Source organism: Pungitius pungitius, chromosome 17, assembly GCF_949316345.1.
Source record: "Pungitius pungitius chromosome 17, fPunPun2.1, whole genome shotgun sequence".
In the NCBI taxonomy this organism is placed as follows: domain Eukaryota; kingdom Metazoa; phylum Chordata; class Actinopteri; order Perciformes; family Gasterosteidae; genus Pungitius; species Pungitius pungitius.
The window spans coordinates 10,731,856-10,749,054 of NC_084916.1; the positions used below are offsets into that span (position 1 = coordinate 10,731,856).

The 17,199-nt window shown below is 46.2% G+C and overlaps 1 protein-coding gene across 4 annotated transcripts in view; it reads left to right on the forward strand.

The window, feature by feature from the left end:
• Nucleotides 1–950: 950 nt before the first annotated feature.
• runx1t1 (RUNX1 partner transcriptional co-repressor 1) overlaps nucleotides 951–17,199 on the forward strand; it is a 50,118-nt gene continuing 33,869 nt past the window's right edge. For 2 of the 4 annotated variants that reach the window (XM_037474315.2, XM_037474316.2), the window contains exon 1: nucleotides 951–1,671. In XM_037474315.2, the coding sequence (XP_037330212.2) occupies nucleotides 1,644–1,671 (28 nt within the window). In that variant the 5' untranslated portion in view covers nucleotides 951–1,643. The remainder of the gene's footprint in view (nucleotides 1,672–17,199) is intronic. The other 2 variants (XM_037474317.2, XM_037474318.2) reach the window with 1 other exon arrangement.

Here is a 17,199-nt window from a genome sequence, read left to right on the forward strand (position 1 = left end):
CGTAGCTTCTGCCCTGTGCCTTCACATGCTCTGCGGGCGAGATGACTTCCAGATGGTCTAAGGAAAGTGATTGCCTTAGGTTACTGTGGGCCAGTCTGCCTGGGCTTTTTTTTCAGATGAGGCAAAGATAGAGATTCAATGTGTGTGTGTGTGAGTGAAGTCATACATCACACAGTCCTGGTTTTCCCTTGCACACACACACACACACACACACACACACAACAAACAACCTGCTCTAGCACTAAAATGGTTGGTTCTCGTCCATCACACTCCACTACTGGATTTACAAGTAGTTCTAAAGGAGGGGTCCAAGAATTGCTACGGGCCCCTGAGGGTACTCTGGTGGGTCCCAAGCAAAACTAAATAAATAACGTGGTTCATTAGTTGAATGTGTAGGCATCCGTGCAGGCATCTCCCCACCTAAAGCAACTTGTGATTTAAAGCTCTGGTTTCCTTTGTTTCCACGTCTGACTTAAAACAATGTTTGCATTAAAAGAGCTGTATTTGTGTCTCAGAGCCATTGGACCCTCCAAAAGTATTTTCAAGGTAATTGATTGGGGACAGATATTACATTTCTGTGCCGGGAAGTCCTGTTGTGTTCATTTGCAGATGACAGTTGGGCGCTGAAATAACGTTAGTGCTTTTTTTCCCATTCCCCCAAAAAGGCAGTGATGCTTAAGTGATGTCACATTCTCTGTCTAATGGATTGAATTTAGTTTGTCAGTCAAGTAAAGACACCTTTTTTTCTCCTTCGATTTTCAACTTGTGTTGCATTGATGAGAAAGAAAAATAGAAATGTTCAACTCTTATATTGGAATGGCATTGCAAAAGTTAAGATTTCATCACAGCCCGTTTGGATATGATCATTGCTCGTACATCCACAAATGGAGAAAAAAAACACACACACCGAACCTACATCCTGACAAACTTCCTGCGTCCTTGGAAGCCGCGGACTTGCAGAAGCCGGTCCGCTATATGGAAAACACTTCGACGTGACCTGAGCCCTGTTGTAGGACGCAGATGCCGGCGCCCAGTCGCCGCCTCCCTGTCCTCAGCGGCGCGTCGGACCGCCCACCGCCACCTGGCTCTGCTGCGCACCGCCGACTGGAGGCAGAGCGCCGCTACTCCTCTTCCCCACCGGAGAAGCACAAGACAAGCGACAATCCCTTTGACCGAGGGTGTGTGCTTTGGTTTTTCTCCCTGGTAAAGAAAAGAAGAAAGAAAAACAAAACAAAACAAACGATTTCCAACATTAAGACCGACTTTAAGGATTTTCTCTTTTTTTTTTGGAGGGAAGTGAGAAAGGCGGATAGGAAAACCAGACAGGGTGCCTCGCGCACTGCTGCATCCCGCCTCTCCATCCCCCGTGGCACCTCTCCTCCTTCTCCGCGTCTGCTGCCGGCTTCTTCCATCCCGAATATCCCAAAGCGACCGATCGCTCACTGTAAAAGCGGCGAGCTCAGCTCCTTCTTCTCTACTCGGAGTTTGAAGCCAGCTGCTGGACGTGTACCGCTGGAGCCCCCGCGAGCCTGGCTGGACTCTGTGGTTTTCTCCTGTGCGATACGAGCGGATCACCGAGGGCACCTCGCGCGGAGTCAAAAGGGACCTGGAAATTATTTAGCCCTCTCACATCAACGTACCGCATGGTGGGAATTTCTGCCTCTTTTCAGTGTAAGTGACTTCTCTCTTGCTTTTGCTGGTTGGCTTGTTTTGACAGTGCGCCTTTGGCTGGGCATTTTGAGCCCTCGCGCAGACGTGCGTTCACCAAACCAAGAGCATCGGGAACATGAATTCAACTTGTGTTATTTGCGATTTGTTTCATGTTTTCATTACGACAAGGCACAAGTTGTTGTGCTCCAGAGAGATTCACCTGAGGGGATTGGTTTGAAAAAAAAAACGAAACATGGTCTAAAACGAAATGATGAGGCTTTTGTATTTCTTTTTTTTTATTTTTTATTTCAGTTGTCTGAGATGAACTGCTCGGACACATGTGTTGCAGGAGCGAACAAAGCTGTGAAAATGGTTTCTTTTTGTATGAATTGAAGTTGAAGATTATTCTAAAATTAAAGTATGACCGCTCATTGAAATATATACTTTATGAATCAAGTTAATTGCCGTGGTTTTTTTTAGAATAACCACCAGCTTTGCTTTCTCTGAATTACTGGTTCCGTTTGTTTAAATACTGGCCTGCATGTCTCCTTTAAAATCAGATATCCATTTAGCTTCTACCGAACAAGACACTCCAATTCTCCCCTCGCGTTGGGTGACTCCGTTTCGATGGTTAGAAGTTGATGATTCACAGAAAGCACGTTCACTGAGACGTATTCGTTCCCAAAAGCGAGGTCGAGCATCACCACTCCACGATAACCGTGGGGTGGACAACAATGTGGCGCGGTTTCAAATGCATAAATATACATATTCCTAAAAATATAGGCTTACAAGGGTTCACTATTTTCAAAATAAGACGAAACATTATTAAACGAATGGCGTGACTCGGTTGGAAGATTGCGGAGAGGCAACTTGGATGCCGATCCGGTGTTCGGTGAGGAGGCTCCTCTCCCTCTGCTCTCACGAAGACACTTTGCATTTCACAGTTTGCATCTTGCAGACATCCTCCGCAGCTCCGTCACAACTGTCAAACGCATCTTCTGAAGTTTCCATCTCCACCCGCCGCCACATTGCCCCCATGACCAGAAAGCGCAAAGACAAATAAAGGCTCCGTTTTTAATGGAGGCGTGGGGGTTTTTGTGTTGTATTTTTTTGTTACTCCAGTGGGAATGTGTCCCCACGAGAGCAGACGTGCGGGTCGAGCAAGTCGACGGCTGGGACTCGACCTGCTGTCGATGCCCCCCTCCCCCTCCCCCCTGTTCTCACGGCTCGGATTAGGGAGGGAGGCAAATATCTCCTGGAACCTCACCGGGCTTTGGCCATCTTTTACAGTCCCATGCAAAGCTTTGCAGGCGTCCGAGAGACTGATTGTTAAACTCTTCCTCAAAGCGTGACCCACTGCAGCCGTGGTCTGCCTCTATAAACATAGCACTTAAAAAAAGAAGTGTTTATAAGACGTTGCATTGAGGTAGTCATTTGACGTCTCTGAATCCAACACACTAGGATTATCTTCCACGGATGAAGATGCTGATGATGTATTCAAGTGATCCAAAGATTGGAGATTCAATATTTTTTATTACCAGTTTTAGTTATCATCATTATTTCCTGCAGTGTCCTGCAGTGGTCATTCTGATTGAATGGCTTAACCTGGCATTCATTTGGTTGTGTCATCCTTTGTTGTTTGTTTACTATTCTGTGACCACTGGGACTTCTATTAAAGTGGTGACCTGACGAGAGAGATTTAGAGAGAGAGAGAATGAAAGGTAAACAGAGCTGGTGATGAGGGGGGAGTACATGATAAGTGCTGTTTGCAGGTTATCACTGTGTTTGTCTGCATTTGGTTGCAGATGTGTGTGTGTGTGTGTGTGTGTGTGTGTATGTGTGTGTGTTGTGTACTGGCTGTATAAACAGACTTGTATTAACGTTAGCTGCTAACTCTCACTGGTCCAGGCTGTGCAGCATCAGCCAGCACTTCCAGGGGCCATCTGTCCAGCCACCAGCCTGCCTCACACCTGTCCCCCCCCCCCCCCTCCTCCCCCCCCGCCTTCTCCTCCCAGCTCTCCCGGCTGTGGGGGTCAAACGCATCAGACCGCACTCACAGATACAGACGTGGCCTTCCAAAAAAGATGGCAACCATTTTATTATCGCCTTCATACACACGTTCACATAGTGGAGACGCGTATACACCCCTGGTTGGTAAGTTGAAAAAGGATACTTTTTTGTCCTTCAGTGCTTTTTGACGCTAAGAGCTAATATCTTGTGTGGTGTGTGATGCATTCAAATCCAGCTTTTAGATTGCAGCCTCAAACAATATATCACAGTTGTTTTAGAGGGGAACGCCTGACTTCTCCGTTGGCACAGATTCACATCGAGGCTCACGGCGCCGTGATGTGATAACAAAACACTTCTTTTAAGTATGACACACAGGCGGTTGGATGCGTTCCAGGTATTGCTTTGTGGTGAATAAGTGATGATGACTCAACATAGTTAATATGTCGGCTACATCATGAAGCCCCTTGGTGGTTTTTCTGTATCAGCAGAAGGGCTTTACTTTGTCAAATCTACATGCTGATGCAAAGACTCAACCACCGACAGGCAAAGGCTTGTTATTTGATGAAGCCCAAGACAAATGTATCGTGTGGCTCAATGTCTTTGAGCTGCAAAGTCATCACCGAAAACGCATCTCTCGTAAAGCAAGTTGGTTTTGCCCATAGCCGTACAAGCCGCGCCGTTCATGGGCCGGCTGCATATGGCATAAATGCGCAGGTCCTGTTGTTGTTTCTTTGTTGCGTACTTGGAATAGGTGATCTATCCCGGTGCTTCGGTTGACTGATAGGAATCTAATTTAACTGTAATAACCTGGAATTCAACCTGGACGGTGGGTTTTCCCCATCAGTCAAAACAAGAAAGACCCACCACACTCAATCTTTACTTTCTTCTGTCAATCACATATGAAGCAACCATGCAGTCAGGGGACCAATGTCAGTAGTAGAATCTGATACTAAAACCACTGTTCCATGCACTCCTTCAAGACGTATAAATCTACTCTGATTATTCAGAGCCATCTCTTACCAGTCTCAGTGTGAATTATGGAGGGAGTTGGCGTGTGTGTGTGTGTGTGTGTCTGCATGCACCTCCACACACGCCCCGTGTAGATCAATAAGCCCATTGATGGTTATCAGCGAGAGGGCAGTTCTCTTCACTACTTATTGAATTTCATCACCCATGAAAGAGCAGCCGCGGTATAAAATGACTCGCATACGTGTGTGGGTCTGTGTATGGATTTGTGTGCAGGTGTTTTTGTGTGTGTGTGTGTGTGTGTGTGCTCGCTTTCAGGCACTCACAAAGGCAAGAGGTCTTTGTTTTATTGTAGCTGTGAGTTGGCCTTTACAGGAGCTTATTTAATGTCAAAGTCAACAGTGAGCACTACAAACTGATTTTATTGGCCTTGTTTGTGTTTTTACCCCATATAACACAAGACTTGGAAGCGAAGAAGACGGCGATAGGGCGCAGTCTGACGGTTCACCAAGTTTAATGGACGCAGTTAAAGCTTTTATACTTCCCGCCATAAACGGAACCAACGCAAAATCATCTTCGTAATCAGGTCCTGAATGAGGACCAATCCAACTTCTTCTTACCTTTCATGACAACAGTAACATACAGGAGAGCATTTTTAACACATGGGCAGGCTGGATCTACGTGATAGTTCAGAGCTCTTGGACTAAAACCCACTGATAGACACGTGCAGGACAACACAAACACGCACATACTGCTCTGTTATTCCTCTCTGTGTTTTATACCAGGATTCAGCTGCTAATTAACTTCACTTTCTCAAACTGTATCGCACACGGGCAGACTGCCACACACAAGCAGACACACAGAGAATCTCTCGTAGGCTCCTTCTCATGGTTCCTTTCTCCTCATGCTCTCTCTCGCTCTCTCTCTCTCTCTCTCTCTCTCTCCCACTGTTTATTTTCCTGCCTCCATCTGGAGTCGGCTGATATCGTAATCGCTCTAATGCACATTGCCTTCCCCTCGCACACACGCACGCACACGCACGCACACACCTCACATGCATACATACAATGTGCCATCCTGACAAGCCCCCCTTTTCTTATTCCAAAAGATAAGCCACTGGTTGTGATTCTGTGACTGTGTGTGTGTGTGTGTGTGTGTGTGTGAGCTTTAAGCGCACATGCAGGTGTGTGTCTAATAAATACAAAGAGACTCACACACTCACACACACACAAAAGTGGGTTTCTCCCTCCACTCTGGTAACGTTAACGATATTGAATGGGCACTTCTCAGTGATGCGGAGCGGCGATAATGCGGCTGATGTTACCCATTATCGCTCACCTCTCCGATATTCACCTGACACACAATTTGCATTTAAAATGCAGACAGTGAAAGGGAATTCAGAGGAGGAAGTGTTTGTGTGTGAGTAGTTGTGTGTATGTGTGTTTATTTTTTTTTTTTAATGTTTTTCTGCGACTGTTGTATGAAATGCAAAAGTGTGTACGTGTGCGGGCACATGTGAAAAAGAGATTACCGCGCCGGCATCTCTAATTGCTTTTGTTTTGTGATTCAGGAGAGGTTTGGGATGTTGTCTGGCGGGCAGCGCGTGCGCGCACACACACACACACACACACACAAATGCAGAGGCCACACAGACAGGTTTGATTGATGGCGAGTATGAGCTGTGAAACTGTGCGATTAGGAGCCCTTTCTTTTTTTTTCTTCCTCCTAGTTCACTAGAGGACAATTGTTGAAGACCAGACCGGCCCGCTTTGCTGTCAGTCCATAAAGCCGGACCATAAAAGTCGCTCCTGTCCTCGTGTGTGCAAATGTATGTGCGTGTTCAGGGAGAGAACTAGTGGGGCGGGGGGGGGGGGGGGGGTGGACACAGACAGACGGCTTTTAAAATGAACAAAAAAACAAGAGGTAGAAGATCTGACAAATTTGACAAAGAAAGAGACAAGGAAAGAGGAAAGGACAAGAAAGAGGGAGAGTGAGGGTGGGGAGAAACCCCCCCTCACGCTTTAGCGCTTTTAATCACCTAAACCAAGGTTGCTTCCTCCATAAAAATCCTACATTGTTAACGTTGACCTCCAGGAGCATGTGCAAATAATTCTCTTTCTACCCTTCTGTTACTGTTTTAAAGGACATAATTTACGATCAGCATCCGAGCTTATCGGCTTGGATGCCCCTCATATTTGATCTACAGCGCGGCCCCCCTCTCATTAATTTTGATGTATGGATTTGGACAATGCACTTTAAGAAAAGGGCAGCCCCCCGAGTGGAGGCCCGACTGGCCTGGTAAAGGAGAAGTGTAATTAAGCAGACCGAGAGAGAGAGAGAGAGAGAGAGAGAGAAGCGGAGATCAATAGATGCAGACATGGGACCCTCTGTTTTTTACCTGTGAGTATTGACGTGTTCAGTCAATTACCGAGAGAGTAGAAGAGAAGTCTGAGGGGGGAATTGTGTGTGTGTGTGTGTGTGGGGATGTTTATGCTTTCAACCATGTGTGCATATTTGTGTCAGGAGATGGGCACATGTGTCAGGTTATTGTGTAAACCCGCATGCAGTGCATGGGCAAATAGGAGCAAACAGCCAATACACATCTGTGTCTCTAAATGTGTTCCTTTAAAAGACATAGTAAAAGAGAACCATGTTGTTTTGATCCTCCAGTTGCTTCAAGCCGCTCAGCAGACAGACACTGGAACTAACTAAATGACCACTTCCTCTACTCGCTGGTTAAAATCACACCACTGCATCCAAATAATGAGCCTCTTTTCTTCTTGCGGGTGAATTTGACTTGCATGATGGGTATTGCAGGAGAAGAGAGGGCTTCCAGCTGTTGTCGGTTGGTGTCACAGACAAACAGGGAGATGGGACAATGGGACAAAGGCCACTCGCTCCATTTGATTGTCTTGTTGTCAAACCGACAGCAGGTGCCTTAAATGATAAACGCTGAGTGTCATTTATTTCAAGGAAGGGCCATTTTAGAAATTGGCTTAAAGAGAGACAGGCACAGGAGACGGTGGGGGTTACATAAAGAAATGAAAGAAGATGGTCCATTCTTCCTAAATGGGGCCAAGTAAGAGACCCCTTTTTGTTTAACCTTTAGTGCATCATGTCCCCGGTATTTCACCCTCACAGCCCCCCCCCCCCCCCCCCCATACACAGCCAACCATCAAAAGCATGAATTTTCTCGCCACCCCGCAAAGTGTTTGTTTGCTCACAGTCGATAAAATCGTGGCCAGGGAAAAAATTACAGTCCTTTTTTACCTCAATAATACTATTTGATGGCATTTCTACCTCCAAAAAAATGAAGATTATGTTCAGAAGATGGTGGTTGAGTAAAGAAATGGGGAGCTGTGAGCTTGATCAATTAATACATCTATCTGACATTTATACGTCTGTATCTGTTTCTGTAGTGTCATCCGATATACATTCATGACCCCAGCTGCTCTTATGGATTTGCGATTGACAGCCCTTTCATCAAAGCATCTGTTCCTCCCCTCTGTCGTACTCTCACCATATGGACATGTCATCCTCAGCTGCGCGTTTCATAGTAGCATAGATGATGTGTCTCCATGGAAACCAAACTGCACCCTTTAGAAATATGATATGAATTATATTTCTGGCCCCCACATGAGTAGCATGTCTCCACACACATGCTGGCGTTTGGATGGAAATGTACCTGGACATTTATAGTGTTTCATAGCGAGTGACGGTGGACGGATTTGGGCTGATGCTGCGGCTCTCTCTGAAGTTTTACGGCTCCTGCGTCGTACGGACATGTTTGTCCTCTCGGCGCAATAGAGCCGTTTGTGGAATCTAAGCATTTTTTTTTACAGGATATAACCAGCTCCAGATTGCGGACAAACTCTTGAGTCCTGGTATCACCGAGAGAACGCACAGAGCAGCGGAGGGAGAAGGGATCTCACGGAGCAATAAAAATCCAGGAGAGAGCATAAATCCATCTCCCCTTGTAAGGTCTGACATTTTTTTGCAGATGTTTCAAGATGTTTGGCCCATGTGATGGTAATTTCTAGCCCATCTGTCTTTTCTCCTCCCCCTATGTCTTTTTTATCAACATCTGGTTTTCGGTGAAGCAGAGAAACAAGTATCCTTTATAAGCCAAGGGTTCCCAGTTCCCCCTCTGCCTGTGCTATTAACTTAGCCTCAACTACTGCGCTCTCTCTGCGCACACACACTCACATATGTTAACTATTAGAAAGTCATACCATTCAGAAAATGTAATAACTTTCAGTGAAAGGGGGGGAATAAAGTGTTTTTGTTTTTTTCTATTCTCTCTTCACTTTTTCCATGACTGCAAATAATGTGGGGTTCTGGTTTTTATGCTCCCCCAGTGAAAGGGCAAATGATTGCTTAGTTGTTATTTTGGGGATGCTTTAGTGAGAGGAAAGCCCCTCCCACTGGAGCCTTTGAGTGGGACCTCTGGGTCTCTGTCTGCACCTCTACTACTGACCAGGAGTTGAGAGAATCAAGTGAGAGACACATCCGATAATTTAACAGGGAGAAATGAAGCGACACAAACATTCTGCTGCACAGCAAGAATAAGATCTCGGTGGTTCTTTGGCCTTATTAAATTATTCACATAATAATCCACAGCTGTGCCTATTGTTTCACAGTTGTACGTTTATGTTTCCGAATTAAACCACACATACTGTTGTACAGTGTGCAGACACACAAACACACACACACACACTCACACATACACCTACACAAAGACACACAGGGGGGGGACAAACATCGTCATGTTGACAGACGTGTCTACACAAGCATACACAAAATGCTCATTTTTGATGCACAAACATGCACCACATACCCATATCCGACGTTTGCCACTTAGGCTTAACAACGGCACGCATTGTTACTGCCAATCGGGTTCTATTAAATGACTGTTGTTATGGTAACGCCAAAAGAAAAGCAGCATCTTTGGAGACATCTTAAGTTGTGTCACACAGGCAGGCTCAGTATTTAGGTATAACAAGTCTTTGGTTTTGCTACCATGCCCCGAGGCTGCAACGCTGCAGATGACCCTACCTGCCGGAGGCGCTGATGCATTAGTCGTGCAACGCCACTGGCTTTTGCCTGATAGGACGATAACAAGACCGAGTCACCAGCTGATCAAGTGAGGACAGCACACACACACACACACACACACACAGGCACACAGGTTCAAGCACATGTGTGTTTATCCTGACCCCGTGTTTGTTTACATGACCGTTTAAAGGGGATTACACAAAACGTACGCTGTTGGTTTGAGTAATGAATAATAATTGAACAATGAAGAATTTATTTAGTGTTAGATTAATTTCAGATTTTAGGTACCAGATCAGTGTGGGAACTGTGCAAAATGGGTCTCTCGTGATCTGGAATAAAAAACAGCGCATTAAGCAGGGGTGCGTGAGGTCTATGTGTTTGTGGCTCTGATTTAAGCCTACTTGCCGTTGCCAGTTGGAGAACATGACCCTGGAAATAAGGAAAGTGGGAAACGAAGAAAATCAAGTGGGGCACATTTGTGAGTGACTCTAAACGGCTGCAGACTGATGCCAGGAGCCACAGAGTCAAGCGGAGGGAGCGATGGAGAGGGAGAGAGAAATGAACCCCGTACAACGTTCACAGGTTCCCAAATCGCTGAGCCCGGACACAAGCTTCAGCTCCTCGACCTCTAATGTCTTTTTGAGATTCTGTGTCTCCGTTTTAGACAGCCACTAATGCTAAACTGCCTCGGCGCTGGCTTTTTTGAGGAAAAAAAACATACAAATCTACCTCAGCCTATATTTAACAAGTCCATGTGAAGGAGTTCACACAGCCATCGTCTTAACCACAGCTCCTTGCAGGCCACAGTGCACACTGTATATAGCTGCTCTGCTGGGATAGAAAAGTATAGTACAGCTGGATTAAGTGGTAGGGGGGAAATGTATGGTATGTGGAAGAGGGTTTGTAAAATGTGACAGAGCCTGCAGCTAAAAGAGCATCTTTCCACATTATGTGAGTCCTCCTCATTTTGTGAGATGGATGGAGGCACACAGTGAAGAAAGACAAAGCAGATTTTCATGAACACTGCGAGGGGAGTCGTATTAAATATATTGCTTCTTCTCATTTCCAACACGGCAGGGTTTTCATTCACTTGCTGCAAATTGAATCGAAATTGAATTGAATTTAATGTGAATGTGAATTTAAATGTCTAGGAATAATGCATCATTGTGAGCAATAGAAATATCCACATCCTAATAAAATAGATGAAGTAATGCCTCTGAAAACGTACACATTTTAAAACACAGAATGATGAAGAACCACAATCACGCAAACAGTCACACACACACACTCCCACATCTCTTCATCTTCAGAAAACCATCAATCGTGATCCTGCTGAGTTAAGAAAGGTCATACAGTTTCCCTCTCTAGAATCTCAGAGCAGCAATCATGGTGCACTTGTTCCAGAGGAAGAAGCAAGGAGTGTTTTTTTTTTTATACCAGTCTGGTTTCAGGGTTTCAGACGGGAGAAGAGCACAAGAAAAGAGATGCTCACTGCAGAGTACAGATGTACGTTGATAAGAGTTATTGGTCACTTCATTTGTTACTGAAAGCAAAACCACACTACAAGAAAATCTTTGTTCAGTGCAGAAATAAGTTCACCCTGTGGCTTTCTCTTTCATTCCCATTCTAGCCATGACAGTAGTAACAACTGCAGAAATTGCTTGAAAAAATATCATATTTGCACTCACCTGTCTTGCATATAATCGCGTGTGCATATATGTGCACATATGCGTGCATGTTATTAAGTAACGCTTTAAGTAGCACTTTAAAATACACAGTTACAAAGTCTTTTGACAGTTGGCGTAGCATATGTGCTCCTCTTGTTGTCATGGAAACAGTGGGGACCGACTGGGTGTGTCTTTACGAGCATGTTTCACCCCAAAGACCCCCAGTGTCGAGCAGGGGGGGGGCAGCTCTGATCGGCAGGATTGTGACCAAATTCCCACTTCCTTCTTGTCCTCAGTTAAATCGAGTCTTCCTCTTTTTAACGTTTGTCCCGATGACTAATCGCGTCAGGAAGTTCAGAGTCCACGCCGGCTCTTGTCTGAAGAAGCCAGATAGGACAGACTGCTGCTTACCGAGGGAAGCAGGCAGGACAGCGGGGTCAGGCCCGAGGCCACCGCTCCCGACACCACCCTCCTCCTCCGCCTTCAGTTCCACGACTACTCTTCCAACTTTTATTACCTGAAAACAAGCAAAAAAAAACATCCTGGCTCATGTGCGTGCAAGTGTGTTCATGCATGGGAACGAGACATTCATCTGAACACTGCAGTACTGGCTGTCACACACACACAAAGGCTGTCGCCCTCACACACATCCTGACTTCTCCTTCGCTGTCTGGGCTCCGTTCCTTTGGGCTTCCATCCTCTCCACCCCCCCCCCCCCCCCCGCCCCTCCTTCCAGGTTCCCCTTCTGGTTCCCTTTCTGGTTCCTGACCACCGAGGCTATCTCTGGATGGCCGGCGGTTCCTCTTATTCTGCCGGCCCATTGTGTGGCGAGTCGGGGCCGGGCCGTGGCCCCGGGGGCCGGGAGGGGAGCCAGGAATGACCTGGTTCCTGTTGCTGTAGTTGAAGAGACTGTAGCACTATTTCCATTAATCCGTCATGAATGCTGTGAAACTGGTTTTTTAAGGGTTATTTACTGTCAAAACAGTTTCCATGTCAGTTGTTCTCCTCTCTTTTGGCGAAGTGTGTCTCTGATGGTTAGTATCGGATTATTTGGAGGCTTTTGCTGTTAAAATAACCCATAACCCATAATAACCCAATTTGTTCCACAGCTAAACAGGGCACGTCTATATTTAACATGTAGAAGATCCAGCCCAAAAATCAACGTCTTTCTGCTGGGATTCAAAAGAATACATTTTATTATATTTATACATTTAATTTTTTTTTATATTCACAATGTAAAGCTACAGTCAGCTACTTTTTTTTGTCAAATCAATTCTTGTGCTCAGGGAGTCATCCATAATGCTGTTTAAACAACTTTTCACGATGATCCTCTTCCTTTACCACTAACAGATATGAACAGCACAATGTTTTTGGGATCATTTGGTGCCTCATCGCACGATACTGAAGTCATCAGCAGCATAGCGGCAATGCCCAAGAAAAACAACGATCTACGAATGAGTGGGCTCTAAAAGGCCGCTGATTATCCGATGCTTTTGATGAACACACCCGATTTAGTGCGTGCATATGTGCGTTCAAACGCCTGGACCCCCACATAGAATTCATGAGCCACTCATAGCCACGGCCGTGGTACCCTGAGGCAGTTTTATCTGTGAGCTCCGTCCTCTCTGCGCCTTATGGGTGTCTCCCCGTAGACTACTTGCTCTCCGTGGCGTGTTGCTATACACCACCTAGTGCACTCAGTTAATTATGCCCCCCCACGCCAGGCCGTCACAGTGATTCACTATGGAAAGAGAGAGGAAGAGAAAGGGAGAGGAAGAGGGGAAGGGGAGAGAGTTGGCAGGTGTTCAGATGTATCGTTAGCGCCACCCAGTGATGCAGAGAGAAGACAATAGCCACGGCAACTCAAGGGAGTCTGGGAGGGGCATTGGATTTGGACTTTTTAACATCATTGACACACTTTGCCTTTTTTTTTTTACTCTCTCTCCCCTTTGTCACTCCTCTGGTCAGTCGTGCCGTCTCGTACAAATCAAGCTCGCCATCCATGTGTTGTCAATTGTGTTACAGAAAGATGTCCTCTGTGCCACTGATTGCCACCTCTCCACCTTATCACCCCCGGGCAGACCAGATCAGAACCGGGTAGCCCAGTGCTGGGGAAATGCAAGGAGGCTGTGTTTGAGGTTGATGCTGCTGCTGCCCAAGCCGAAATTAAATGGGGTATTTCACCATTGTGATCATGTGTTATATTTCCTATAGATCCCTGAGGCCCAGCGGGGGGGAAGGAAGTGCATTCAAATTGCAGTTTCCTAGACGGCATGTAAAAAGGGTTCTTTGATACATAGGAGAGATTAGTGTTTTTAGCGCTGTAGAATTCAAACATCTGTGCTGGAAGACGTCCGATCCTGGTTCAGCAATCTGCAGCTATTTGTGCCTCCAGGTGAGGAAGCAAAAATGGTTTCTGCATAACCATTAACGGCAGTCAGGCGAACGGCGGAGATTGGAAGAATTCAGCAAACCATCTACCCACAGACACACACACACACACACACTCACACACACACACACACAAACACAGGCCCGCACACCCGCATGCACCCATAGCAAAAAAGTAATTTGTTCTACCTCATTAGCATGTATTGTGGCGAGCGAGCGTAACACACTGAAAGGTGAAATGGGTCCGCCATGAATAGCGCACCAGTCGGCAGAGGAGAGGCGAGGAAAAGGAGGAGGGAGGAGAGCGGGGGGGGGAATCGGAGGGCCGAGGAGGGGGGAGCTGGGGGGGGGGGGGGGGGCGAGAGTGTCCAGATGGCTGGGGACCTGCTGCACACACAGGGAGTCTCTCGCTCGCTTTTTTACTCCGCTGATTGCACCGTTTCAACTGTACTCGCTTTCACTTGCTCTCTTTCTGCAGCTCTCCCTTTTTCCTCACTTACATACACACACACACACACACACACAAAGGCCAGCCACACATGTAACCTCACTTCCTCCACAGTTGTTGTTCACATGCAGCCATTGTGCTCGTGCACACACGCACACACACACACACACACGTGTCGTTAGTGACTAGGAGGCAGAGTGCAGTGTAGCATTGTAGAGCGCCTGTTGTGATCCATTAAAACACAGTCTCTTGCTTTCCCCTGTCCTCCTTCATGACTCTTTCATCCACCTTCACCTTTCTCTTCATCAGTCCTCCTACCTTTTGCCTTGTGTCATTTGACCTTCATTTTTTTGTAGGTGTCTCTTTTTTAAGTCCTCCTCTCCTCTCATCCTTTTCCCCTTTGTTCTCATCCTTTCCTTCTCTTCTTTTCTCTTTCCTTTTCCTCTGTAAAATTTTAATTAGGGTTGTTAATATACCCTTAATCAAGGACTTCTTTTCCACCTTGCAGTTCGACCCATTTTGGACGGCTTTCACATATCTTCCCCCCTCAGTTTGATGACTGGGGTATGACCAGGTTTGATATGCAGTACTGAGACTCTGTTTCTGGCGAGTTACATCAGATTTCACCAGAGCTGAGGCCGTCTTTGGGCGATCCTTTAGAGGAGAGAAAGTCACAGGGAGGAAGAGTTCTGTCGTTCGCCCTGATGTTCGCTTCCCTTTTCTCTCAGTATAGTGTAGCGCTGCCAGAAGATACGTTCATTTATCTTCCCATCTGTGTGTGTCTGTATATCAGTCTGCCAGTCTGTCACTGACTCCTTTTTTCTTGATTCGGTCTGCCCCTCCTTCTCTGCTACACTTTTTGCCTCTTTTCCTGTGTCTCTCTCTCCCTTCCCCGTGTGCCTGGTCGAGAATCACTAATGGTCTCTGCTGGGGTGTAAACTGTGTGGGGCTCCGTGTAGTCTGCACACACACACACACACACACACACACACACACACACAAAGATACACACACATCCATTTTAGACAGCAGCCGAAGCAGGGGTTAGTGGGCAACGAAGACAGTAAAGGGAATAAAAGGAAGGAGGCATGTCTGGGCGTGTGCTGCTGTACTTGGACTGGCTGTCCAAACACAACCACCTATTTACATCCTTCTGCATCTCTGTTCTTTTTGCATCCTCTCATCTCTGACATCCCTCTGTGACATTAAACCTCGGCGAGAGGCTGTCTCAACAGACCGTAGAGTGTGTGTGTGTGTGTGTGTGTGTGTGTGACTGAGAGAGAGAGAGAGAAAGAGCATTTTGTGTGTTTCACTCCATCACCCCCACTATTCAAGTCCACCTCATTGACTCATCATTGAGTGGGCCTTCCAAAGCTCTATTGAGTTTATCAAGTCTTCCACAAAAAAAGTCACTCCCATTCTTTCTCATTGAAGCCATTAACCCTCCTCACATACACACCCCACACACACTCATTGGCTGATGGACATAGGATTGCTCCGGCCCACACAAAACAGTCTTGGTGCTCCATTGAAATCCCCTTAGCAAAACGTTTTCTCCTCATCAGCATTGTGTGACTATTCAGGTTGTTAATGCGCCTGTATGCAGAGAGCCTTTTATTTCCCCGGTTTGAATTTAAGCACATATATTAACCCGTGTGTCGAGAGTGACTCCTTAATAGCCTGAATAGGAGGTGACAGTGGGGTGTTAGGAGGCAGGAGAGGAGACAGGGAGGACGGGGCTCTATATTTGGATGCAGCGAGCTTCCTTAAAGCCACAGCTTCTTCTTGACAACTTGACTTGAATAAAGCCAGGCCTTAAGGCTTATTCATAGACACACACACACATACAGACAAACACACACAGTAATTTAACTCAAATCCCACACAATGGCAAAAGCAGGCATTCATCCCTTTTTTAACAAAATTGTTCAAATTGCACAAATGCGCATTACCAAACACAGACCAATGCAAAAAATCACCACTATTTGTGCCCCCGAGTTTTAAAACGCTTTTGTGGCTGTCAGTTGGATTTGGTGTTTCGGCAGGCCTCTCACTAAAGTGTTTGTTTGGTTGCCTCTGTCTATTGCATGTTTTTGTTGTGGATGAGAGGGGGAAAGGTGGGACGGATTGAAAGCAATCTGGGACAGAGGACTGAGAACAAATGACTTGATAAGAGACTTCAGCATCGTGCTTCCACACACATGTGAAATGATTTCATGGTTTTTGGTCCTGAGCCAGCAAAGCCTCGTCAGGTCATGAGAAAAGGTTTCCCATGCTGACTGATCATCGCCTGGTGCTGGTGGGCTTGGCCTTCCTGGCACATCAATAGCAGATCTCAGATTATAATAACTGCACGTTGGAATATCAAGTCAAGCATCCCAACTGCTGTTTATTGAATACAACAAATCCATTGTATCAATGTCTGCCCTATGAAAGGAAATATGAGCTTAAAGACAGAGATTACGTGAATGTGAGTAATTTCAGCACCGCAAGTCTCGAGGGAGCTGGTGGTGCTGCGGCGGATGTATGCCGCTGTGCACGCACATGCACACAGACGTTTTCACTCTCCTCTGTCTCTTCCTCTTTTCTCCATGTGTCCTTTAATGTATCTTTATCCCTTTATCTCTCTCTCTCCTCCATTACTGGCATTTTAAGCAGCTCACTAGGGAGCGTGAGGTTTGTCGGCATGCAATAATGTTAAGATGCTTTGTCTCTCATCTCTCAGTTGTGGGCACACACACAGACACAAACTCACTCTTTCTCTCTCAAAGGGAGGTAAATGCAGTTTAAAAAAAGCATCATTTCTGTGTCTTTTTTTTCTACTTTCCTGAACCTGTGACATGATGCATGAGATTGTGTGAATGTGTGAGCTCGCATGTGTGCAGATGCCTGCAAGCTGACGGGGAGTGAAAGCCCAGACATATGTTAATCAGATGTTGTGATGATGGCTGAGCAGAAGGGGAGAACGAGAGAGGGAGAGAGAGCACTGGAGGGAGGAATGATGGGTGAAAA